Here is a 27,022-nt window from a genome sequence, read left to right as displayed (position 1 = left end):
GTAGAGGTGAGAGTTGAAGCCTACTTAATTTTGTACAGTTGAATTCCAGCAGGAAAAACTAATTATGTGATTTCCTGAAAATTGTCTCAATGAAATTGTGGTCTTTTTTGGAAGTCGAGAAATACATACTAACAGGGTGGAAGATAACTTCAGGGACACAGTAAAATGAAGACAATTGTAAAAAAATAACTATAGTTTCACATGATTTATATGTATAACTAGAAATGGATATTGGAATTGGAAAACCCATGTATGGCCATTTTACCCACATATAAAGTCAAATGGTATATCAATTCATTCCGTTGTCTGTTTCATAACATAGTTGAGAATCATCTTTAATTAAAGTTTGGTTAAAAAAAAATCCTGAAACCTTAAAATTGATTGGTGAAAAAAAATCCCATTGTTTTTACCTATACATGTCATGTAATTTCATATCATTTTATTTTTTAAACAATTGAGTCCCAGTGGACATAGCATAATGAATGAAATATAGAATTTATCGGAAAAAAATTAAAACATATAGCCTATTCGTTTCTTATGCTCTAAATGTAGCTAATGACATGAAAAAAAATTCTAAAGACTTTGTTTTCCTTGGTCTTTGGAGGATAACGCTTAACATTATTTTTAAAGTGAGAAATTTGTAATTTTGTGAACATGGAGAGAAGAGGGACGTGTGTGTGTTTGGTCTTCGTCACGCTGCCGTCATGTGACGGTCATGTGACTCCAGCTCACTTCCGACTCTGCGTGGAAGAGAGGAAAAGTTGTACGTCAGGAGTAAAAAAGTTTTTTTCTTTCGTTTCATTCAGTGGAAATATAGCAGCGAAGCATTGTTTAAACGCAGCTGCCTTTACCGGAGGACAAATACGAGTGTGCTGCTGTAGTGACCAGTGTAAATCGGGGTAAATGCTCGGGATGTCCGCCAACAGTGTGTCGTATAATGACCAGGGCTCGGTGGAGTCCGGCGTGGACGCGGCGCAGGAGAACAGCAACATCCCCGGGAGCATCAGCAGCGGCGGGGCCGCCTTCAGCCTCTTCAGCGCCGACTGCAAGAAGTAAGAGCCGCTGTGACCAGGAACACACACACTCACATGCAGATGTGCACGAATCAATGCATCACACTGATGTTGTATGCAGCTTAAATGACTAGTAAACGTAGTTACGTTGTTTTATTGAGGAGTCATCTTTATTTACTGTGGCTTTCAGTTTCCACAGATACGTATTATTATTAGTATAGGCAGCATATGAAGAAGGTTTGATGTGTTTTATGGTATAGCGCATGTTTGGCTGTCAGGTGATGCATTGTGGATTGATATGTTTGGTTAGAAAGATTATTCTTATACTTGATTGGTAAGATCAACTGCCTCTGTAACATTTGCATGGCCTGCCAGTCTCGGAGTTATCATTGACAGGCCAGTGTAAGTTTGACAGATCTGTCATTTGCCAGGTAAGTAGGCTATTGTGCAGTCACACACAATTTTACACCTGAAAATGTATACAATTTTATTCCTTGAGAATTTAAAGGGATAGTTCACCCAACAATGACATTTATCCCATGATTTACTCACCCTCAAGCCATCCTTGGTGTATATGACATTCTTCTTTCAGCCAAACACAATCTGAGTTATGTTAAAAAATATCCTGGCTCTTCCAAGCTTTATAATGGGAGTGAATGGTACCTTAGATTTTGAAGCCCCAAAAAGCGCATCCATCCGTTATAAAAGTAACCCATATGACACCAGGGTGTTAATAAAGGCCTTCTGTGAGTGAAGTGATGCGTTTTTGCAAGAAAAATATTGGCAACACTTTACAATAAGGTTTCAATAGTTAACATTAGTTAATGTATTAACTAACAGGAACTAACCATGAGCAGTACATTTGTTACTGTATTAGTTAATCTTTGTTAAAGCTAGTTAATAAAAACACAGCTGTTCATTGTTTGTTCATGTTAGTTCACAGTGCATTAACTAATGTTAACAAGATTTTAATAAAGTATTAGTAAATGTTGAAATTAACAAAGAAAAACAAATGCTTTATAAGTACAGTTCATTATTAGCTCATGCTAACTAATGTTGTTAACTAATGAAACCTTGTTGTAAAGTGTTACCAAAATATCCATATTTATTACACGGCTCTATGGAAGACTTGATTCTGATTGGTCAATCGCGCATTCCAGCAGTATGTTATTCCCAGATAACAACCGCCAAAGTGAATTACACACCGCTCATCCGGGTACTACGAGTTATCTTAACCGGTACTACTTAAATGCTTAACGTGTCACTCGGCTGTCGATGTCTTCAATTGACCTATTGGTAAGCCCCGCCCCCCTTAGTTACTGTTGCTAACTCGGACAAACAAACGGAGTTGCTATATCTTACAATGTACAGCTGTCAGTGTGAAAATCTTATCCCAAGATGTTTTTGGACACAGAATGTAGCGTATATCCCGTCCGAATGATGGCCAAACTTTACTGATGGTTTATCAAGTTTACTGATGGTTTATTATGTCCTTTTTCACTCCAAACAAATCATCGTAAGAGCTGAACAAACAAAGCATAAGAAGTGCGCATTAACGTCTCATTCATAAACGATCTCTCTCCGTTGCATTACCATTAACATACACAGCAAATTACACAAAAACACTCATACAACTAACAGTAAACAAACATATACACAGAGGTAATGCCTTTTTGAGGGTGCAGTTAATAACTGGTAATAAACTTTGTATCTGCAAAACAACTCCGATAAACAGAGTGCGAGCTCTCCCTTTCACTACCCGGAGACTACAATACCCATCAAAATAGGAGTCCTTAAACATATCTAAAATTAAATTAATTTAAATACAACCAGTTTAATATGGAGAGGCACTGAAATGTAGACCTTCGTGTTTTTGACCTACAGTGTTACATGACGTGAGAACAGTTAGTTATTACGGGTTGTATGTCAGCAGGGACTTTAATAGTAACTTAACGAGAGAATGACAAACAGAAAATCCTCTCGGGATCCCTGGAATCAGTGTTACAGTACCTCAGGCACGACATTTTAGCATTTTTGTAGCATAAACACCATCAAACCGATGACAGCTTCGGATTTTCCAATGTTTCTCTATGGCGCTGACACCTAAAGATGTCCGAGTTCCGGTCCCAGCGCAACTGAAACTGATACTCAACTGCTATTGGTTCATCTGCGTTCGAGGGGAGGGGCTTACCGATAGGTCAATTGTCGTTGATCTTGTGACTGAAAAACACTTACAATGGAAGACTTCAAGGGTTTCACGGCCGGAACTTTACTTTATAAAGTTTTAAATATGGATATTTTTCTTACACAAACTCCTCGATTCGCTTCAGAAGGCCTTTATTAACCCTCCAGAGCAGTGTGGAGCACGTTATTTGATGTACAGCTGCATTTTTTTATGAACTTCAAAAACAGGGCAACAACCACTGCTATTATAAAGCTTGGAAGAGCCAGGACTTTTTTAATATAACTCCGATTTTATTCGTCTGAAAGAAGAATGTCATTTACACCTAGGATGACTTTGGGGGTGAGTAAGTAATGGTCTAATTTTCATTTTTGGGTGAACTATCCCTTTCAGCATTAATTTCAACATGTATGGTAAAAACAAATCTTCAGCAATAACATATATGGTAATAACATATACTAAAAACATCGCATTGGGGTCCTGATCACTCTGTCTGGGTTTATTCTGCGATAACAACCGGCTGGATGTACATTATCCCCTACTTATAACTTTATAAACTATAATCAATAGCTTCTGGAAACGGCCGTACGCAAGTCGAGTTCCGGCGACCTTTGACCCAACGGATGACACTAGATGAAGGCGTAGTGTAAGCTTAGGTGAGAGTGTAGACGCCTCTCGCGGTACAAACAAATAGGGCTGGGCAACAAACTCAAGCCCCTCCCACATTTCTCTTTAAAAATTCTGATTCTTTGATCGTTAGTTTGACATGTTCACCAACATGTTCACAATTAATTGCGATCAAATTTGACCTCAGACAAAATTATGGCAGTGTCAGAAGATTTGGCGCACAGTACTGCAGTGTGACTTCTACGACAACCGTTTTTCAATACAAACAATGACCAAAATGAGCACTAGAGATTTCTTTGTAGCCTCCATTTCAATCCCGTGTGTAATGCAGCTCACTGTCACCAAACGCGTCATTGATTGATGATAGAAAACTCCGGACGAGTTTTTAATGCACCTTAACTATCGTACATTCTGACATGAATGACAACTTAGATCTATCCTCTGAGCTTCCACGTTCGTCAATAGGTCATGAGTGGGGTCAGAGGTCACTCTTCCGCCGGAACTAGTTCACTCAAAAATAAAAAATTCTCATTCTTCAAAATATCTTCTTTTATGTTCCTCAAAAGAAAGTCATACCGGTTAAAACAACATTAGGGTGAGTAAATGATGAGAGAATTTTTAGTTTTGGGCAAACTATCCCTTTAAATGATTGCTTTTGTTTGATGTATCTTTCATTGTTGAAGGCTGACATAATACATGAGGTTTTGTGGAACATACCTTGTGTATTTTTCTTGCATCAGTAAGACTAACAAATGTAAAAAATAAGTCTATTGCTTAAAAAATTAGGTATGCACCAATATGAACATTTTGGCCGATAACCGATCATTCTTGAAAGCCTATAACCAATATATTGGCCGATAAATCTAAATCCAAATATCCACATTTTTTCTATAATTTTTGAGAGCCTGATTACAAAAAAGGTCTCGCCATTAAAAGCCATGTCCCAAGCACACAATTATAATGTTCGCATTATAATTTTATGTAGCCTAAATGACTTGCTGTATTTTCCTTTTTTGAAGTGATTTTCCAATCATATTCCAAGCAATCCAAAACCATCATGGCGAACAGTGCGCATCTGAAGTGTCTCAGCTGAAGGAAATAATCTATGATTTATCGTCTTTAATCGGCATCCCTAAAAAAATCATAGTTATCTGGTGGGTCAACATAACCAATGAGTCTTGTGTTTTGCCTTTCGACTCATGCGGTTGGTTGTTGCAGCCCTCCTCCAGCAGGGGGCAGTGTGCCTGTAATATTAGAGCACTATTGATCCTCTGGTGAGAGCATCACATCAAGCCAGTAGTGAAACTAGGCATGGGTCACTAAATAACATTATTGTTTCTACTGAGGTGTTTCATAAGGTCTCGCTGGATTGATTTACGTACTGTATTGTTTTTACTATTTGTCCAGACTATCTCTGTGTTTGTCTTCTCCAGCCTCTTTGTGAAGGCCATAGAAAGGGCTGACGTCAAACCCTCATGTCTTCTTCCCATGGGATCTTAACTCCATTTCGTTTTAAGGAGTCTGTTCCAGCAATTACGGTGCTGAATGACAAATTTCCCTCCTTAGACAGGAAGTCTGATACTATTTCCTGCATTAATGAGCCTGTTAATTGTTTAATATAATGGGACATGTGAAAATCGTGTAATTTATTATGCCGCAAATAGACTTCACTGCTGGTTAGTCTTTCTTTATTCACTCTTACTACATTGTATGGATTTCTTTCTGTTGTTAAGTGGGTCATTGTTTGCATGTGTGGTGTTGTTTGCTTTCTACTATTAGCTCTTCTCTGCTTCCTGGATTCAAGAGCATGGTTTTATGCTATAGCTGATGGTTGGATGGTTTGTGTGTGTGTGTGTTATTGGTATGTTGAGTGTAATAACGGAAGGATTCTTAATGTTATTAAGGCCTAACTCAATTGGCTCTCTCACATGACTGCAAGCAGGAGACTGAAGTCATGAGGACAGAGAGAGAAGCCTTGAGAATGAGGCGCAGGGACAACAACACACTTACAGGGATAGTTCACCCAAAAATGAAAATTAGCCCATGATTTACTCACCCTCAAGTCATCCCAGGTGTATATGACATTCTTCTTTCAGACGAATACAATCTGAGTTCTGTTAAAAACAGGGATGCTCCGATTAGGATTTTTACAGCAGATGTACCGATTTCTTGTCATGGTGATCGGCCGATACGATCCCTATTCCAATGCTTCACTGATTTTTAAGCTCTCTGATCACCATTAAAAAAAATGCTATAGATGTTGCCTTGATTATATTTTTGTTACATTTTTATGGTAATTATGTAAAGTATCTATTGTTTTAACTGGGTTCTAAATAATCACAAAAGATATTCGTTATACATTATAATATGCCTTTAATATGTTTCTGCATAAGACTATGCATATCAGGAAACTTAAATAAAAGGGAGCAGTCTGATGCAGCCCACAAGGTTTATTTAAACATTGTCCAATAGTAAAATGTTGAGGACAAAATTAACATTTAATCTCCTAAAATGGAGAAGTCTGATGTAACTTAAACATTGTCTAATACAACATGTGAGATTTCTTTGGAACATACAAGGCAAATAGTGAATTTTTAATTGTTTCTCGAAACGTCATAGTAATTCCACACTGGTGATGACATAACTGCGGCGGCAAATCATTTAAAGGGTTAGTTCACCAAAAAATGCAAAAAAATTATGTCATTTATTACTCACCCTCATGCCGTTCCACACCCGTAAGACCTTTTTCATCTTTGGAACACAAATGAAGATATTTTTGTTGAAATCCAATGGCTCAGTGAGGCCTCCATAGGGAGCAAAGCAATTTACACTCTCAAGATCCATTAATGTACTAAAAACATATTTAAATCAGTCCATGTGAGTACAGTGGTTCAATATCAATATTATAAAGCAACGAGAATATTTTTGGTGCTCCAAAATAAACTAAATAACGGCTTGTATAGTGATAACCGATTTCAAAGCAGTGCTTCATGAAGCTTCGGAGTGTATCGAGTGTATCGAAATTGCTTTGCTCCCTATGGAGGCCTCACTGAGCCTTCGGATTTCAACAAAAATATCTTCATTTGTCTTCCAAAGATGAACGGAGGTCTTACAGGTGTGGAACAGCATGAGGGTGAGTAATAAATGACATTATTTTCATTTTTGAGTGAACTAACCCTTTAAATCCCAATGCGTCATGGGCCGACGAGAGCTCACCGGACGCCGCCGGAATCACGGCGCTTTCCAGGGTGCGGTAAACCTCTCTCGGGGCGAACCCATTCCAGGGCGCCCTGCCCTTCACAACGAAAAGAGAACTCTTCCCCGGGGCTCTCGCCAGCTTCTCCAGGTTTGCGGCGCCCGTCTCCGAACCCGACTCCCTTTCGAACGGCCGGGGGTGACGGAGGCCATCGCCCCTCCCTTCCGAATGGCGTTCAGCCATATCGCATTAATTATCGCAGGTGATACGTCCGTGATAATTAATGCGATATGACTCAGCTTGTCAGTGAACTACGGCTCTGTGTAGTAAATGCCGCTCTATCTGAAAGCAGGTGATGGCGATTTACTACTAATCAAGGAACCGGCTTGACTGACGAGATGCGCCTAACAATGTCATGCGATATATCGCCCAGCCCTAACCCATGTTCAACTGCTGTTCACATGATGGAACCCTTCTCCACTTCGGATATTTTTTGAATATTTGGTACTACCCCATGCGTCATGTACGTCCTCACACGCTGACGTCATCGAATTGCGATCGGTTCGTGAGATCGGCCAAGTTTAGTGAGTACTGATCGAGTCATAAAATATGATTATCGGCCGATGCCAATCGATCGGAGCATTCCTAATTAAAAAATGTCCTGGCTCTTCCAAGCTTTATAATAGCAGTCAATGTCCATACAATGGCCCTCATTTATCAATCTTGCGTAGAAACGGGCGTATATGTTGGCGTAAGATTATGCTTACACTCCTCTCACCGCCTGATTTATGAAGCTGTGCGCACCTCTGAAATCCAGGCGTACGCAAAACCTGCCCTTGATAAATGCCGCGGCTGAAAATGATCGTCATTAGAATAACACGCCCCTATATATTCAAGTCTCTGCCTCCCCCACGCCCTCATTTTACGCCATGGACACTCGGAAGACGGCAAAGAAGCGAAACTTCTCTGACGTGGAGATCGAGACCATCACCAGGGAAGTGGAAAAAAAACTAAATTGTTTTATTTGGGAGTTTAAAGAGTGGGATTAAAGGCGCCCACAAAAAGGTGTACGGTGGAAATCCAGTTTAAATAGCTGTTTGGATGAGAAATTACCTATCACAATTCATTATTTTACAGCACGTGTTTTGAAATAATATGCTTTTAATTTCGTATCACATCACATGTATTTGGGTGTACAATAGTGATGATGATGTGATGTGGAGTACCATTCATTCACATTAATATAATTGCATGACAATTTGTAAGATTCTTCTTCTTATTATTATTATGATTTGTATTATTAATGACGCTTATTGCTATTTAGACGAAGAATGTCATTATTATTATTATTATTATTATTATTATTATTTATTTTATTATTATTTAAAAGAAGAAGAATGTCATTTTTATTATTTTGTCAGTCTGAATTATTTTCAGTCCCAGTCCGTGCGCAGCTGCCGGGCCTAACCTTGAACCGTCAGGTAAAGCGCACAGGCTCGCAACTGGAGGAATACATATGCCTACAAATCAAATGCTTTGGTAAAGTCACACAAATTAAACATTGAAGTCCATGTTGCACAAAAATAAACACTGAAGTTTATAATTACTTATTCGCACGGGATTAGTATATGTGGGGAGCTCTGGTGATTTGTAATAATTGCAGAGAATGTCTGTGATCTTAATCCCTTGCGAATCGGCCATGTCTGTAATATGTAAAGTAAAAATTCCCCCGCAAATACCTACCATATTTCGCCGAACACCGAGGTGATAATATTAGTCCCGTGCGAATCTGCATCTATTTGGCCGCGATTAGGCGGATCGTATATAATTTTTGCAAGGTTTTTGTGTCCTGTGAGCATTTCTATCTTTATCTTTCACGAAGAATGGCGCTGGCTGCATATATGCACCGTTATGAATTCCCGTGCGGCCGCGCGGATTATAGGCTACTACTTTCACTTTAGAATGAGCACAATTTGGGAGTAAATTGCTTGAATGGTGTGTTTAATATTATTCTTAATGAAAAATACAAAAACAGAACAGTACAACGACAACTCGCTTTAATGGGCACTTTTACATTTAGCTTTGAAACTGAATCTTCCGTCGTATATTGTTATTATATTGCTCATTTACGTTTTTAATTGCGTCTGTTCTCTAACTGAACGAAATTATTTGTATTACTATAAAACAATCAAAATGATATCGATACGACTGTTTATAATTTCATACAGCTATATAACGAAAAAAACATTTTCAAGCAACATCATATCCGGGAGATAAGTCAGTAAATTCGAGTAAAATCACAGCTTATCCCGTGCGAATGCGCCAAGAAAAATTCAGATGTGGGGGAGTAATTTCTAAATCACACGAGGTCCCCAGATAATAGCCTACTTATCCCGTGCGAATAGGGCTTTATTTGTTGTTGTTGTTTTTTTGTTGTTTTTTACAGTGGGTCATAATATAGCATATCTTTGTCAGTGCGTTTTGTGGTGTTAGGAATTGTTTTTCTGCGCATTTTCGCACTAACTTAAAACGTGCGTACACCACCTCCTGAGCTGGCGTAGGATTTGAGCGTGCCGTACGCCAATGTCCATATTGATAAATCTCAAAGTCACCGTGGTTTTGGGTGTACGCCAGGTGTACGCTGGAAATTTGGTGTACGCACTTTTGATAAATGAGGGCCAATGTCCATAAAAGTGCATCTATCTACTTTAATACTAATATCTACCAAATAATCCATACGGCTCCGGTATATCCATTATTCGTTTGATGGGTTGGTATTCGATTTTCAAATTTGGGATTCGAATATTCGTTTTTTGTTTGTTTTTTTTCGCACACTCATCCCCCTCAAAACCTTGCTTGAATTGTGGGTTCATTAGCCTATTATTCTTAACGAAAAACACAACAACAAAACAGTACAATGTCAAACTCCCGTAAATAGGCGCTTTTACATTTCTCTTTGAAACCAAATCTTCCGCGATCATCTTGTCATTCAGCTCCTCACTCTCGTGATGAATGAGATCTGACTCCTGCTGCAGTTTGTGCTGCGACTCTCGTTCGGCTCACGCGGTACATTCAGTTTTTAATTGTAGTTAATCTGTTCTCTAACTGAACAAAATTATTTTTACTACTATAATATATCAAAACTGGGATGTAACAGACCTGTGTGTTTTGTATCACTAGTGCAGTGTCCGTTCTCGGAGCATATAAGCCCTGCCTGTGTGAGGCGCGCCGCTTCTCGAGATTCCTGCCTTTCTTAGAGAGAAGAATATGTTCAGCCCTTCCCTCCGAAGCTTCGAATATTCAATGTTGATTACTACTGAAGCTTCGAAGCTCAAAAAATGGCATTCGGACCAGCCCTAGTAATCTCTAACTTCCACTAACTGTCAACCGCGTGTTCACGAGCGTATGATGCAGCGAAAAACCAAAACCTGTTCAGTGAGTCAGTGAGTTTAACTCTAATTCAAATTAGATCAGTTCATTAACAAATCATTAAACCCATTTTGTGAACTTGCTCAAAATAAATAATGATTTGTTCACTGCTTTAATTTTCTGGTTCAACTCATTGATTCACTGAGTCATTTGCAGCGTTTCTCGAGGCACTAGCTCACTGGAGGGAATTATTTCAGCGAAAAACGACTTAAATTTTGTTCTGTTCCTCTAGCAAAGCTATCATATGACTTAAAATATCATACGGACCACTTTCATTCCAAAACCTGTTCAGTGAGTCAGTGAGTTGAACTCTAATTTTTGAACAAATCAGATCAGTTCATTAACTCCATTTTGTGAACAAGCTCTTAACCCTTTCATTTAGCTCAAAATAAATGATGATCTGTTCAATGCTTCTGTTCTCTGGTTAAACTCATTGATTCACTGAGTCAATAGCAGCGCTTCTCGAGGCACTAGCTCACTGGAGGGAATTTTTTCAGCAAATAACGACTTAAATTTAGTTAATTTCCTCTAGCAAAACTATCATATGACTTCAGATGACTTAAAATATCATACGGACCGCTTTCATTCCAAAACCTGTTCAGTAAGTTAGTGAGTTGAACTCTAATTTGTGAACAAATCAGATCAGTTCATTAACAGATCATTAAATCCATTTTGTGAACAAGCTCTTAACCCTTTCATTTAGCTCAAAATAAATAATGATCTGTTCAATGCTTCTGTTCTCTGGTTCAACTCTGTCAACTGATTCACTGAGTCATTAGCAGAAGTTCTTGAGTGAACAACTCACTGTAGGGAAGGATTATGAGTAAATGTGACTTAAATTTGCAGCTTAAAAGCCTGCGTTCACTATCACCAGTGTAAAAATCATACAGGTTTGCAACATGAAGGGAAATAAAGACTTTTTTTTTTTTACTAAATTACTGCTCATGTTAAAGTGATTCCTTTTTAATCCGACAGATTCAATCCAGTGTTTTCAACCAGTTGAATATGGTCTTCACAGCCTAAAACACATTTGCCAGGCCATGTGCGTAAAATATTCTTCCTGTTCCTGCCTCCAGTTCACTATTTGGGTTTGACTTTTGTTTCAGACATGTTATATTTTGTTGCATTGGTTAGCAGAGGAAGTTTCACGTAATCAGGAAAAGCAGACCTGCCTTGAAGGACAAACACCAGCAAAGAACGCGGTTCTGCGGAGGTGATGAAAGTCTCGGGTTGAAGATAAGAGCCTCTAACCTTCCTCTGAAGAAATACCACAACTGGAGTCGGCTCTCCAGCCTTTCTGTTTTGACCTCCCTGGACTTCCTTTCCATTTTACCCAGTTCTCAGTTTGGCAATTCACAGCTGGCACTCAAAGGGACGCAGCTCTGTATTTTCTGAAGTTGAGCGTCTTTGGTTGAGCATTCCTGCCAGTTTCAGACATCAGGGACACTCTCAAGCCTTGTTGGTTTGACCTCACTGGACTTTATTCCATTTGATCCTTTTCCTAGTTTGGTGACCGGTCACATCTGGCACTCAAAAAGACGCAACTTGCAAGTTTTGGATCTGCCGAGATTGAGCATCTCTCAACCTAATTGAGACCTGAGGCTTTATCATACTCTAACAGAGAACCAAAAGCAAGACGCATCTTTGGAAAACTCGCCATATATCAGGAGAACTGGGATGGAATTTGGAAGGAATTCAGGCTTCAGTCTATGATAAGAGTGAACCATTGTACCCTCGCTGGTCTCTCAGCGCTCATGGATTTAATTAATGTGTGATGGTCACACTGGATGGTTGTGCGACTGCTGCACGTGGCCATTAACCAGATGATTGAGTCAGACTGGAGGATAGTGCTATCTTGTCCCTCTCTGGTCTTCTTGACCGCATCGGTGGAGAGAAAGGAACCAGTAGACGTTGGCTTTAAACCCCTGTCAAACTTCGACTTTTGCTTCTGAGACCTGGTCTTCTGGGTTCATTTGGAGAAATGCTTGATCTTGTAATCCTGTTTGGATGGTCTCTAAATGGATTTACGAAGATGAGCGAGGCCTGAGGAACCTCTTGTGATGGACAGATGAATGGCTCTTCCAGCGCATCCAGGTTTTTTGGGATCATCTTGACATTCTCTACTACAGTGGTTTGGGGTTTTTGTAATTCTGTACTTGTGTAAAATGAACGGAGGATTGGGCAGCTTGCGCTTGGAGGCCGCTGGAGCGCTGCGGACTGCTTTCGTCTCTGCCGAGAACCTTCAACTCGCACTGAAATCAGAATTCAGCCCGGAGGAACAGGCTCTGACCAACAACCACAGCAGTGGCAATGGGGAGAAACCGAGCAGAGGGTATGAGAAATACTCCAGTAATGCCAAGAAAACCTATGTTTTCTGGGAATAAAAGTCATGATATTCATTCCCAGCTAGATTAAATCACTTTGAAACAAGGAATTTGTTTCTGAGGTGGAAAAAATTGTCACGGATCTAGTGGTTTTCAGTGCTTTCTTTCCTTTGCTCCTTTATTTTCAAAGTCAGTTTATCAGCTTGTCGTCTTATTTGTTCATTTATTCAAACACGGACAGTATATACCTCTTCATAATCCAGTTCTTTTGCTTGAGTAATAGTCATCTCTGTGACATGATAGCAAATGTCTTTAAATTGTCTGAAGAACGTGCCTCTCATGGTGTTTATGTAAAGGACAGAGCTGTGCAGACAGAGGAATGACGAAAACATTTAATTTAACAAAACATTTGTATGTTCGTGGTTCTCTGATGTCGGTTAATGTCATGACATGCAGGTTAGGGCTACGACGTCAACTACAAAAATACGTCGACATGCGTGAAATGCGTCACATTATTTACGTTATAGAATAGAACAGATCTAGAATAATGGCAGCTTCTGCTCCCGGGCATAGTGAAAATGATAATTTATCATATAAAGCCAGACCGCGACATTCAAAAGTGTGGGAGTACTTTAAACAGAAGCCGAATAAAACTGTGCTTTGTAGGCTCCGTAACACCGGTTTCACACTGCACGCGGTGGCAGAGCAGAAGCTGTGCGCGTGGAAAGCGAGAGCCGCGCGCGCCCATTGGGCTTTCACACTGCCTGTGTTCGTCTCGCGCAGCTGAACCGTGGCATGTGTATTGTAAATACCAAGGGGGTAATCCAGCCCCCGGAAAGCATACCCATAGGGGCAGCCATTGCTAACCAAGCCATCACCTGCTGTTAGCATCCCATTGATCCCATTCATTTTGCCGTCACTTTGACAGCGAATATCTTTACATCTGAGGCGTTTAAAGACTCCATTTGTCCATTGTTTATTTCTAAACAAACACGACAATGTATAAAATGCTCCATTACCTTGTATCTTACACTATTGCCCCGTAGAAGCCGTTTTTGTAAAAAGTAGGCTTACGATTGCGTCATAACCACGTGACTCCGTCGCGCTGTACCGTATAGACCCGAGGAGAAGCTCGCAGGCAATCTTTTACTGTCTATGAGGCAATCGGGGGGACGTGGAGGCATAAACGCCGATAGAGATGTTGCAAATCCTGCTTCATTCATCAAAAGTTGCTCCTGCTCACTCTCTCTGTCTCTACAAGATTCGGTGATTCAGATTTTACGTTGCACAACTACTAGAAGACTTGCCACTGTCAGACAGGTTGCTCACGTCACATCTACGTCGTCAAGCTCAGTCTGAGGCTGCGCAGTACGCTCAGCCATCAGGAAGTGACTGCTTCTACCTGACTTCAATTTTCCCCGTCGAAGCCTATGGGGTCGCTGTGTCCATTTCTTTTACTGTCTATGGTATATACAGACGGATATTGTCCATTAGGTCACATTTTCCGGTGTTCTTCTCCGACCCGAGTACGTCTCGAGCTTTGATTTATTATGGGCAGCATATCTGCTGCAAATGCGACCGGGTTCCCCTTTGTCCCAAACACACATGCGTATATAACATGTATATAGGTAGTTTACATGATTAAAGTAACATTAAAGTTAAGATATGCCTCTAGTTTTAATCATTTAAATGTGCCTTTGAAAAACTACTAGGCAAAAACTTCTGGCAGCTTTAGTCATTGTTTATGCACATGTATATCTTCAAAATAGACGACTAGTTATACATTAACATGCTGAAGCTATGCTGAAAGCTCCTGCATGTGAGCCTTCTGCAGATAAATACAAGTGCATTTTCGTTTACTATTGACACAAATCAATAAGTAAATCATACTCAACTATTATAGTAAACAACATTTCCTAATTAGGCCAACTCTGTAAACATTTTATGATGAATAGTATCATTAGTTATACATGTTTAAAATGCTTCTTGTGTTCATATATTTCATTATAAAATGGCTTAAGTACACTACCCTTCCTGAAATACAATTAATATTGTCATCATTCATTGATTTCATGTTAAAATAATATACAAATTCACTACCCTCTCTGAAATACAAGAATCAGTAAAAAAGAATCATCAGATTAATCTGGGAAAAAAATGGTTAGAATAATCGGCTAATCGAGAGAGGAAAAAAAAAAAAAATGGGGAAAAAAAAATGTTAGATTAGTCGACCAATCGGGGAACAATTAATCGTTAGATTAGTCGACAGAAAAAAAAAATTTGTTAGTTGCAGCTCTAATGCAGGTAAATCAGTGTTTTTATTTTTAAATGGTTTATTTGTTCATTTTACATTTTTATTTTATTACTTTGTTTTAATGATTTAATTAAATGTATTGTTGTACAATATCATAATTTTCAAATTTCAGTTCATAGTTTGACATTTAAAAAAAAAAAATCTCCAAAACTGCAGCTCTTGTGGGGTGTTCTCGGTCTGCAGTGGTCAGTATCAAAAGTGGTCAAAAGAAGGAACAGTGGTGAACCGGTGACTGGGTCATGGGCGGCCAAGGCTCATTGATGCACGTGGGGAGTGAAGGTCCGTGTGGTCCGATCAAACAGACGAGCTACTGTAGCTCAAATTGCTCAAGAAGTTAATTCTGGTTCTGACAAAAAGGTTTCAGAATAAACAGTGCATTGCAGTTTATTGCGTATGGGGCTGCATAGCTGCAGACCAGTCAGGGTGCCCATGCTGACCCCTGTCCACCGCCGAAAACACCAACAGTGGGCACGTGAGCATCAGAACTGGACCACAGAGCAATGGAAGAATGTGGCCTGGTCTGATGAATCACATTTTCTTTTACATCATGTGGATGGCCAGGTGCGTGTTTGTCCGTTTACCTGGGGAACACATGACTCCAGGATGCACTATGGGAAGAAGGCAATCCGGCAGAGACAATGTGATGCTTTGGCTATGTTCTGCTGGAAAACCTTGTGTCCTGCCATCCATGTGGATGTTACTTTGACATGTACCACCTACCTAAGAATTGTCCTTAAAGGATCTGCTGCTAACATCTTGGTGCCAGATACCACGGCACTTTCAAGGGTCTAGTGGAATCCATGCCTCGACGGGTCAGGGCTGTTTTAGCAGCAAAAAGGGGGACCAACCCAATATTAGGAAGTGTATATCGGTGTATATTGATATTGAATAACATTAAAACTGATTGATACCAACATTGATAATAACTGAGTATCAAATCAGCATAATAGAATGATTTCTGAAGGACACTGAAGACTGGGGTAATGGCTGATGAAAATTCAGCGTTGCATCACAGAAATTAAATTATATTTTAAAGTACATTTAAAATAGAAAACCATTATTTAAAATTGTAATAATATTTCACAATATTACTGTTTTTATGTATGTTTTGATCAAAAAAATGCCGGCTTGATGAGCATTAAAAACATAAAAAATGAGTAATGTTTCCAAAACTTTTGACCTGTACTATATATAGTTTATGTATGTGTGTATACTGAATATATATATTTATATATTGAATAAATTCATTCATTGACATTCAGTTGAACTGAATTGATTCTTCCTCTGTGTTTAAAATTGAGCTACTGTAACAGTGAATCATCTGTTTCTCTGCAGGAATGAAGATCTGAAGGAGATGCTGGAAAGCAACAAAGAGTCTCTGAAGCTGGATGCTATGAAGAGGATAGTCGGGGTATGTCATACTGAGAGACAGAGGTCTCGTATTAAGATCGTATTAAAAATTGTACATTCATAAAAGTCATAAAAAACAGCAGTGTGATGCTTCATTCTTCATTTTCGTCTCTTTCTATTAGTTGATTGCCAAGGGAAAGAATGCATCCGAACTTTTTCCAGCAGTGGTGAAGAACGTCGCAAGTAAAAACATTGAGGTAAGAAAAGCTGTAAAACACGCTGACATGCTCAAAACTACACACACACCCTTACACAGCGTGCAAAAATGTGTTTAATCAGTTTTCCTTGTGTTTTTTGCTCTGGTTTGATTTGAGAGTGAAAATCGTTCGAGAGTTGTGAGGACCCCTGTGGACAGGGTGTTATTTTTGATCAGGCATCTGACAGGGAAGCCCTTGTTGATGAAGAATGAATGTTTAGATGGAAAGAATAATGTATGGACAGGATGATGGAAAGACATGAGAGGTGGTTGGGAAAAACGTCCAGGCTGAAGAGGACGGCTGGTGTTTTGAGGGCCCGGTGTGTAATTGGTGGCCTAGGGGCCCAGTCACGTTCTCTCTGTCTCCCCCATGTCTGAAGCTCCGCGCTGGGCAGCTGTGTGCCAAATGCTGCCACCCTCTGGAGCTCAGAGACACGGGGAATCTGGCATTGATCCACACACACACACACACACACACACACACACACACACACACACACACACTTATGAGACGAGACCACAGGTGTTAGCTGAAACCATTGATCCACTCACTGCAGGGTCACACACACACACACACACACACACACACACACACACACACACACACACACACACACACACACACACACACACACACACACACACACACACACACACACACACACACACACACACACACACACACACACAAACTCAGACAACTGACCCTTCAATAAGCTCCACCCCTCTTTAGTTACTGTTGCTAACTGAGACAAGCTTAACAGAATATCCTATAGGATTGAATTAGATACATTTCAGTAAAATGTTCATTATTGATATAATTTTTTTTCGGGGGTTAATTAAGTTATGGCATTAAAATCATCATTCTGCCCTTTTCTCCAAAGAAATTGTTCAATTATACTGTAATGTTTCAAACTTTTTGATGGCATAACTCCCAAATTTGAGGATATCCTTGCATGGGCCCCTCTTCAAAAAAACATGAAGCTGGCAATATTTTATTTTAACGGAAGGCCCATTTATGGTGTGAAAGATAATAATGATATAAATGTGTGTAAAATATAATTAAAATATTGCTATATATTACTTGCTGTTAGGTTGAGGTCTTTTATACAATATCTGTTAAATATAATAAAGTTGAATGAAATGACAATTTTTTTTTGCTTTTACTTTCATAACTTAATTTACTTAATTTATTATTTTATTGTAATTCTACTTTTATTTCGCTTTATTACTATCTATTTTATTATTTTTAATGTACTTTATTACTTATTTTAATTAATGTTTTTCTCCGGTGGATCCCCTGGCACCTCTATGCATCTTCAGCTTAAAATCCTCTGGTTTAATCCACAGCCTTCTTAGGATTTATTAAAGATTTGGCAGACAAATCGGTATATAGCACTTTTTTTTTACTTTGTGTTCCTTGTGTCCCTATTTTAAACGACCCAGCAGCAACAATCTTGCATGAAAAAGCAAACCCTCTGTTCCTCATATAATTCTGTTTCATAAATGCCATCAGTTCATTTAGCCGCTGTCTAATTAACATGCGCACGGATGCTCCAATCCCTGATCAGCAGGTCGCTGTATGTAAATGTGATTAACCAGAGGGGCAGATGGGTAATGTCTCTCTTTATGAAGTGAGTGATGTTTTTCCATTTGGCTGGTAATCGCCGTGGTGATGATGATGGAATGCGTCGCCGTGACTCCCTGATCGCTAATGACCTCTCGTCACCTCGAGAGCTGGACGCAATTATACGGAGGGCCGACCTTTGACCCTTCACCTTTGAGCACGAGCAGATCAGACCGTTTCATGATAGACTCCGAGTTAAGATGAAAAATGAGTTTGGGATAGGATGATGCTTGTTTATCTGCTTCTTAAAGTTTTGTGTTTCTTTCCTCAAGTGTTTTATAGGAAACTTTAAAACAAAAGAAAATTAACCCAGAATAACTGGATTGTTTTTAATATTTTGTGCATGTGTTTTAGCTGAAGAAGCTGGTGTATGTGTACCTTGTCCGGTATGCAGAGGAACAGCAGGATCTCGCCCTCCTGTCAATCAGCACCTTCCAGCGGGCCCTCAAGGTAAGCCCCGCCCCTTTCTTCTCATTGGTTGAACATTTCAGTGGTTTAACATTTGAATATGAAGTAAAACAGCCATAAATATTAGTATAGTAATTTTACAGTTATGTAAAATAAAAGTACATTATTTTTCTAAATACTCTATCATTTTATTTTAGTGAAATATTACAAAAGTAATATAGTTTAGTAATTTTTTTTATATTTTTGTAGTGCGGTCAAATCGATCAATCATGATTAATCGCGTCTAACATAAGTTTTTGTTTATATATACGAGTGTGTATATAAATTGTATATGGATGTCTGTGTGTGTATATTATGTAAACAAAAACTTATGTTAGTCGCAATTAATCATGATTTGACAGCAAGATTTTTTTATGATAAAAAAATTATGATAATAATTATTATTATTTTATAGCCATATTGATATATAATAATAACAACATTTTGGCCAATTTTAGATTTTTTCCCCATATCGTGCAGCCCTAGTCTCCTCCCATTATGCTCCGCCCCTTTTTGCATAGAATGACAGTTTTGCCTTTGTTTTAGATCTGCACTTATTTAACATGTTTTCATCATTTTTGTGTGTGTGTGTGTGTGTGTAGGATCCTAATCAGCTGATCAGAGCAGGTGCACTCAGGGTCCTGTCCAGTATCAGAGTTCCCATCATCGTTCCCATCATGATGCTGGCCATCAAAGAAGCAGCCACCGACCTTTCACCTTACGTCCGGAAAACCGCCGCTCACGCCATTCAGAAACTCTACAGGTAATCTATGCTTTCATACAGACGCACTCACTGAATGTAAATGAATGATGGTGTTTTACAGACGTCACTGCTTTTCTCTTCCAGTCTGGACCCTGATCAGAAGGAGCATCTGATCGAAGTGATTGAGAAACTCCTGAAAGACAAAAGCACGGTAAAATATCTCCACACACACACGCACACGAACACGACCAGTTTCTCTATTCTAGAGCTGTTACTATCTTTAAATGATCATCTTGCTAGTTAATAATAGTTATTAATTGTCCTACACATAATTGAGATTTAATAGAATTTAATGGTCTGTTTTGCTTTTAAAATTGGAAACAAAATGCATGTTTATTTTATGAATGGGTTTTCCTGTTTTTTCTTCGTGAGCATATGTTGCACTAGGGTAAACATTACTTTTAAAAATGTTTTATTAATTACTCACTAATTAAATAATGACTAATGCCGAGTTCACACTGCCTGATTTTAGGCCCGATTTAGACTCGCTGACAGGTTTTGCGAAATCGTGACAATCACGCCGTGTGAATGATCAAAGACGCGGTCAGAGAGAATTGCTAAAATCTTACATATTGTGCCTTTAATTCTCACAGTGATAAATAATTAATCGCAGTGTATGTTATAATTGTATTGAATAATGAAGCAGATCTGTTTTAACTGAAGTCTATCCATTCTCATTAAAGTTAGCATGAAATGGAAGTTGCGATAGTCTTTCGTTCCCTATTGTGACTAGGGGTGTGAATCGTCACTGGTCTCATGATTCAATTCAATTACGTTTATTATGACAACGATTCGATGCAGAATTGTCCACGTCCTCATCGCGATGCATCGTAGAACCGATTAATTTCAACATTCCTAATTGTGACATATAGGGATGAAACGGTATGGAAATTTAACATCACGATTATAGTGACCCAAATTATCACGGTTATCAATATTATCAGGGTTTTGTTCAAGTTTTATATTTGAAAATCAACAAACAAACTAAAGCAGCTCTATGCACTTTTTTAAGCAAGATTCTGTGGGATTTTCTTCCTTATAATGGCCGTCGTCAATATCAACGCATAAATAACAATAATTTATCGTAAATATAATCTCTAATATTATCTCTGTAATTATATTCTCAAGCAATATTCTCATCAGTGTTCAACAATGATGCATTTAAATCTAGCATGTTTTGTGTAAAAGCCCAAACAGTATCCTAGAGAAATAATGCATATCCATATTTCCATATGATTTGACAGTTTATTTTATTAAATATCAAAATGTCTGCATCATACCTGACACCTAGATGATCACTTTACAGTCAGTTTTATGACTTTCATTCTCTTCAAATGCTATTAAAGTTTCAAACGTGTATAACGTTACCAATGTTGTGTGTAACTTTAGAGACGGTCCCTAAATTCACCAACTTTATGCCAGTCACATCAGACGCGCTGTGGTTCTGCTGTGTTTGTTTGAAACTATTTTCGCTGCTGAAATAGAACAAAAACAGTCAACCTCTGTATGATGAATGAATCTCTTGTGTACATCACACACATCTCTGCTTTTAGTGTAGATTTCAGCGAGTGAGAGCGGCGCGCGCTCTGAACAAAATTCCGGCTAATCTGAACGCCTCTGATTATGAGACATTGCATTCATAAACTCAATATAAACACGTGTGAGTGGTTATAATGCGCAACACGATTATAACAGATGGATTTTGAGAAGACTATAATAAGTTCAACAGCAGAGTGGCTAATGTGCAGCCGAAATAACGTTAACTTACACCCGCAAACGGCGGTTGTTAATGGCAAATCCTGATTATTATCCCTTAAATGTCACCCTAGTCTTGTCTAAACTTGTTCGTTCGCTTCACGTTATTATTTCCCAGACGTAGTTTTGGTATTCAGGTCAAAGTCCACTTGCCTTGCGTTCGTAGTTTTGAAGTGTTTCCCCCATTACAGCGACTTTATTCTGGCATGTTCTGCAGACAGGGTGATCATCTTCGATTAAGTTTCCCTCAGGACTATTGTAAAAGCCAAAATATGACAACGCCTCAGATTTGGTCCTTTTAGATATCTGAAAAATCTCCCGGCGCTGTCACTGCCTTCTGCCATTTCTTCTCATTCAGAAAACAGCGCTGCAGCCAGACTGACGCTGACTGGACAAGATTTACCGCAAGTTTTAAAATCGTGATAATCACACGCGGTTTTAATGATAATTAAATTTTATACGATATTACTAACCGTCACTACATTTTATCGTGGTTTATCGTGAAACCGGTAATCGTTTCATCCCTACATGTATACATGAGTGAAGCGGCACAATGTGTATTGTAACTGGTGTTATACAAATGAGCTGAATTGAATTAAAAGGGAACACTTTAATTTAGGGTCCACTCACAAACTAGTTGCTTATTAGCATGCATATAACTAGGATATTGACTGTTTATTAGTATTTATAAAGCACATATTAAGGCCCTGATATACTCCAAGCGAAAAATCGAAGAACGAAATGATTGAACAAAATCAGGTCGAAATGAAGTTCGTTTTGGGAGTTCGAAACAGCTTGCCAAAGCGAACTTTACGGAAAAGTTTGTTCCGGCTGGTAGACACCTTTGTACTACCATTGGTCCGTGGCGTTTACGTAATACGTTGGTGTGTGCGGAGGCTCCGCCAGCTTTCACATGGAAATCTTTACTGGTTCATTTTGCCAGTTCAGCCGGTTATGGTCAGACGTCCGTAAACATGAACCCACTGGAGAGCTGCTTTATAGTAGAAAATGAAGTTGTACTTCTGATGAAACGAGACACTGACACTGTTTTTCATTTTTAATATGGTAAATCTGCTTAATTTAAAGCAATCTATTATATGAAGTGATTTGTGACTTTAATGGAGCGCTGTAAAGCAAGTTGCTATGTTAAGATGCCCTTTTAATGCTTTATTTAAAAATGCTGCTGTTTTCTCAGTTTTGTTGTGTGTTTATTTTGTTATTGAGAGAGGAAAGCACTTTGGTATTCATCTAACCATCACTCTCAGAAGTGTGGGTGGCGTTGGATGCTCGATAGCAGTATACCGTTCGTTGTTCACGTATTTCAAACTTTGTTCTAACCCTAAACGAAGAATGAAAAAGAACTTTGCCGTGAGTATATCGGGCCGTTAATGCCTTATGCATGACCTTATTCTACCTTCCTAATCCTAGCCAATTCCTACCCAATACCTAAACTTAACAACTACCTTACTAACTATTAATAAAAGCAGTAATTAGGAGTTTAATGAGGCAAAATTTGTAGTTTAGGATTAGTTCACTTTAAAATGAAAATTACCCCATGATTTACTCACCCTCAAGCCATCCTAGGTGTATATGACTTTCTTCTTTCTGATGAACACAATCTGAGTTATATTAATAAATATCCTGACGCTTCCATCCGTCCATCATAAATGTACTCCACACAGATCCGGGGGGTTAATAAAGGAAGCGAATCGATGGGTTTTTGTAAGAAAGATATCCATATTTAAAACTTTATCAAGTAAAATATCTAACTTCCGCCAGACCGCCTTCCATATTCAACTTACAGTAAAAACGAACTGGCGGGACGTTGGACGTAGCTACGTAAGCGTTTTGATCTGCGAGATGCGTTACACTTTCTATATTTATTAATACAACTCTGATTGTGTTCATCAGAAAGTCATATACACCTAGGATGGCTTGAGGGTGAGTAAATCATAGGATAATTTCATATTGTAAAGTGAACTAACCCTTTAATAGTTGGTTAATAGTGAGAATTGGACTCTAATCTAAAGTGTGACCTATTAAACTAATCAAGTTCAATCCATTGATTTGCATTAACTTTCATTTACAGCTCTTAACCACCAGATGGTGCAACAACACCACATTCCTTCCTTTCTCACCTCCATATCCCTATTCTTCTCTCCATCTGAAACACCACTCGCAGTAAAATAAACACTTTCTGAACTCAAAATATCCCCACCAGGGCCTTGGATAAAGTCTCCGCGATGCATTATCATAAAGCATGTCTGCTGGACTCGCTCGTTGCTGCCGACTTTTGATCTGAATTATGTTTGCTCATGATGTGGGGTTTCAGCTCACGTTGTCATGTTTTTTAGCTTTATAGGCTTTTAGTGCAGAGCTATATTTCACCTGTAGAGCTTCCCGAATATACACCGGTAAATGTTTATTGTGACACACAGTAATAGACATCTCTTTGAGCTTCCAGTGTACGATGGTGCATAAGTGTGTACAGGAAGCTCACTGGGATTTGTGTTCCTGCTCAAGAAATGTGAGCGCGTATGTGTGTCTTCGGTCTGACCGGCAAGCACAGCATCAATCACAGCGGCGGCGTTCCAGCGTCTCTCTCTATCTCTCCTCGCTCGCTGATGACCCAGCATTCCCTGTTTCCTCTCCCGTCAGTACCCCCGGCCTTAATTAGAATTCATGACAAAATGGATCCAGGGAAACGTCCTGTACCCTTCATAATTTTACAGGAAATTTATTGTTATTAGAGGAACCATTTGCTTAGTGTGATTTTTCCATTAAGGTCTTGTCAAGCCGCAGAGATAGCGGAGGTTTGTTGATGAGGTGTGTGTAAGTAAGAGCTTTGTTGATGGTGGATGGAGTTTACCTTGGAGATCTTTTGGGTTAATATGGGAACAGAAAGATGGGGAGAAGATAGCTAAAGATTAACAGTAAATTGAGTAAATAGAAAGAGAGACGAAAAACAACTGTTACCTCAGTAGAACCAGTAGAAGGAGTGTCAGTTTTAAGCCACCAAAACAAGTTCTGACCATAGAAATAAGCTGGTCTGGCTTGACCCATACAGATGCTCAGTTGGATTGAGAGCTGGAGAATTTGGCGGCCAGAGCGACATTTTGAACTCTTCATCATGTTCCTCAAACCTTTCCTGAACAAAGTGTGCGGCGTGGCAGGGTCATTATCCTGCTGAAAGAGGCCACTTCCACCAGGGAACACCATTGCCATGAAGGGCTGTACCTGGTCTGCAATTTACGTCCACATGAATGGCCAGACCCAGGGTTTCCCAGCAAAACATTGCCCGGAGCATCACACTCCCTCCACCGACTTGTTGTCGTCCCACAGTGCATCCTGGTGCCATCACTTCCCCAGGTAAATGGAGCACATGTACATGGCTGTCCATGTGATGTAAAAGAAAACGGGACTCATCGGACCAGGCACCCTTCTTCTTCCTCTACTCCAAGGTCCAGTTATGATGCAAAAGACTATAGATATAGAAAGATCATTCACTCTTATTACTTATGAATGGGAGAATCTGCAATGCGCAATATGGCAAAGTATGTCCTGCCTTCTAAGTAAAAGAGCCAATCGCTGATTGGTAAAGTTGTGTCACTGCAGCTGCTGGTAGAAACCCGAGACTCGCGCTTATGACTGCACATGCGCATTGGCTGCCTGAAAAATAAGCTTTTTTTAAATAGGGTTAGTTCACCCAAAAATGTAAATTCTGTCATTAATTACTCACCCTTATGCCGTTCCAAACCCGTAAGACCTTCGTTCATGGGAGTTGGCAGCAACATCATTACAACTTTCAAGGTCCAGAAAGGTAGTAAAGGCATTGTTGAAATAGTCCATGTGACTCCAGTGGTTCAACCTTAACTTTTTGTGCACAGAAAACAAACAAAAACTTTCACGTCTGTGTCAGTCTCCTACGCTGTTGACATAGAACTTTGAAGCGTTGCACTGTCCTTACTATGTCAGAACGCTGACTCACTATTGGCTGACGCTGTTCACGTGAGCACCACAACGTATGCATGTAATGCTGACGCAGGAACTGGCCAATAATGAGCCGGCATTCTTCCGTAGAACCTGGAAACGGTGTGCTGTTATAGTGTAGGAGAATGATGTTGTCGAATAAAGTTTTTTTTTTTTTTTTTTTTTCGCACAAAAGGTATTCTCTTCGCATCATAACATTAAAGGGTAACTTCAATGATTTAGCATTAGGCTTTGTATCAGTAGAAACCCGGTAGTATATTCAAATTATGGTACTTTCCCCCCTCATATCCCCCTAAGACGAGAGAATTATGCATTTTATTTCTGGAAAAAATCCTCCGATGACGCAAATATCGTCATTTTTATCGTCATTGGAGGATTTTTTGGCCAGAGGCTAAAGACTACAGCCACTAGATGGAGCAGTTCCGCGTGTTATCAACCCGCCCACAGGGGAGAGATCTCACGCACAGAATGTAAGACACAGACGGCCGCACGGACATTCATAATAACGGAGCAAAGTGAGTGTTTCAACTTTTCAATGAATTCCTGTGATCGTTTAGCGTCCATATGCGATCTGAAAACGTGCCAGACTGGTGCTTAACGTTACCTCAGCTCTACTCAGCTCGAATGAAATCTGACTCTGCTGCGTCTGTGCCGTGACTTTCGTTCGGCTCACTCACACTTTATTGAAAAGACACGTTCAGTTTTTAATTGTAGTGTTTGTTCTCTAACTGAACGAAATGATTGTATTACTATGAAGATCAAAATGACGGTGTACGGAGTGGCCTCGAGGGCAGTGAAGCAAGTGCATTCTGGGAGTTGTTGTCTTTCATCCACATGAGACAAAAATACATTTTCTGTCTTTTCTCAGTCTAGAAGGCACCAAATTCAAAAATAATTTCACATTTCCACTACATAAATGACCCAGTTTAAATACAAAGCTTAAAGGATTAGTTCACTTTCAAATAAACTTTTGCTTATAATTTACTCACCCCCTTGTCATCCAAGATATCCATGTCTTTCTGTCTTCAGTCGAAAAGAAATGAAGATTTTTGATGAAAAGATTTCAGGATATTTCTCCATATAATGGAAGTCAATAGACCCCAAACGGTTCAAGGTCCAAATAAGAGGTTCAGTACAGCTTCAAAAGGGCTTTAAACCACATCAAACGGTACCAGACGATCAATAAGGGTCTTATCTAGCGAAACGATCTGTCATTTTTTTTTTATAAATAAAGTTTAAGTTTTATAAGCACAAATGCTCGCCTTGCTCTGTTCAGTGAAGGCGCTCGTGACGTCAAGTAAAACGCAATTACGTTGAAAAGGTCGCGCTAGACGCAGGCGGAAGTACCGAGTCAGTGTTTACAAATGACAGAAGGAGGACCGTATCCACATATTCAAACGTCTTTCCACCTGCGTCTAGCGTGACCTTTTCAAAGTAATTGCGTTTTACGTGACGTCACGAGCAAGCATCACTGAACAGAGCAAGGCGAGCATTTGTGCTTATAAAACTTAAACTTTATCTAAAAAAAAAAAAAAAAGACAGATCGTTTCGCTAGATAAGACCCTTATTGATCGTCTGGTACCGTTTGATGTGGTTTAAAGCCCTTTTGAAGCTGTACTGAACCTCTCATTTGGACCTTGAACCGTTTGGGGTCTATTGACTTCCATTATATGGAGAAATATCCTGAAATCTTTTCATCAAAAATCTTCATTTCTTTTCGACTGAAGACAGAAAGACATGGATATCTTG

The 27,022-nt window shown here is 39.3% G+C and overlaps 1 protein-coding gene across 5 annotated transcripts in view; it reads left to right on the top strand.

Annotated features, from left to right (window-relative positions):
- Positions 1-698: 698 nt before the first annotated feature.
- ap3b1a (adaptor related protein complex 3 subunit beta 1a) overlaps positions 699-27,022 on the top strand; it is a 96,857-nt gene continuing 70,533 nt past the window's right edge. Inside the window, exons 1-6 of one of the 5 annotated variants that reach the window (XM_079834310.1) lie at positions 699-1,052; positions 16,421-16,496; positions 16,618-16,692; positions 18,673-18,768; positions 19,368-19,528; positions 19,613-19,679. In XM_079834310.1, coding sequence (XP_079690436.1) covers positions 904-1,052; positions 16,421-16,496; positions 16,618-16,692; positions 18,673-18,768; positions 19,368-19,528; positions 19,613-19,679 — 624 coding nt within the window. In that variant the 5' untranslated portion in view covers positions 699-903. Of the gene's footprint in view, positions 1,053-11,782; positions 12,780-16,420; positions 16,497-16,617; positions 16,693-18,672; positions 18,769-19,367; positions 19,529-19,612; positions 19,680-27,022 lie in introns of those variants that run through there. The other 4 variants (XM_079834312.1, XM_079834311.1, XM_079834309.1 and 1 more) reach the window with 4 other exon arrangements.

Source organism: Gobio gobio (genome assembly GCF_949357685.1).
Source record: "Gobio gobio genome assembly, chromosome: 14".
NCBI lineage: Eukaryota > Metazoa > Chordata > Actinopteri > Cypriniformes > Gobionidae > Gobio > Gobio gobio.
This window is presented reverse-complemented; position numbering and strand designations above follow the sequence as displayed.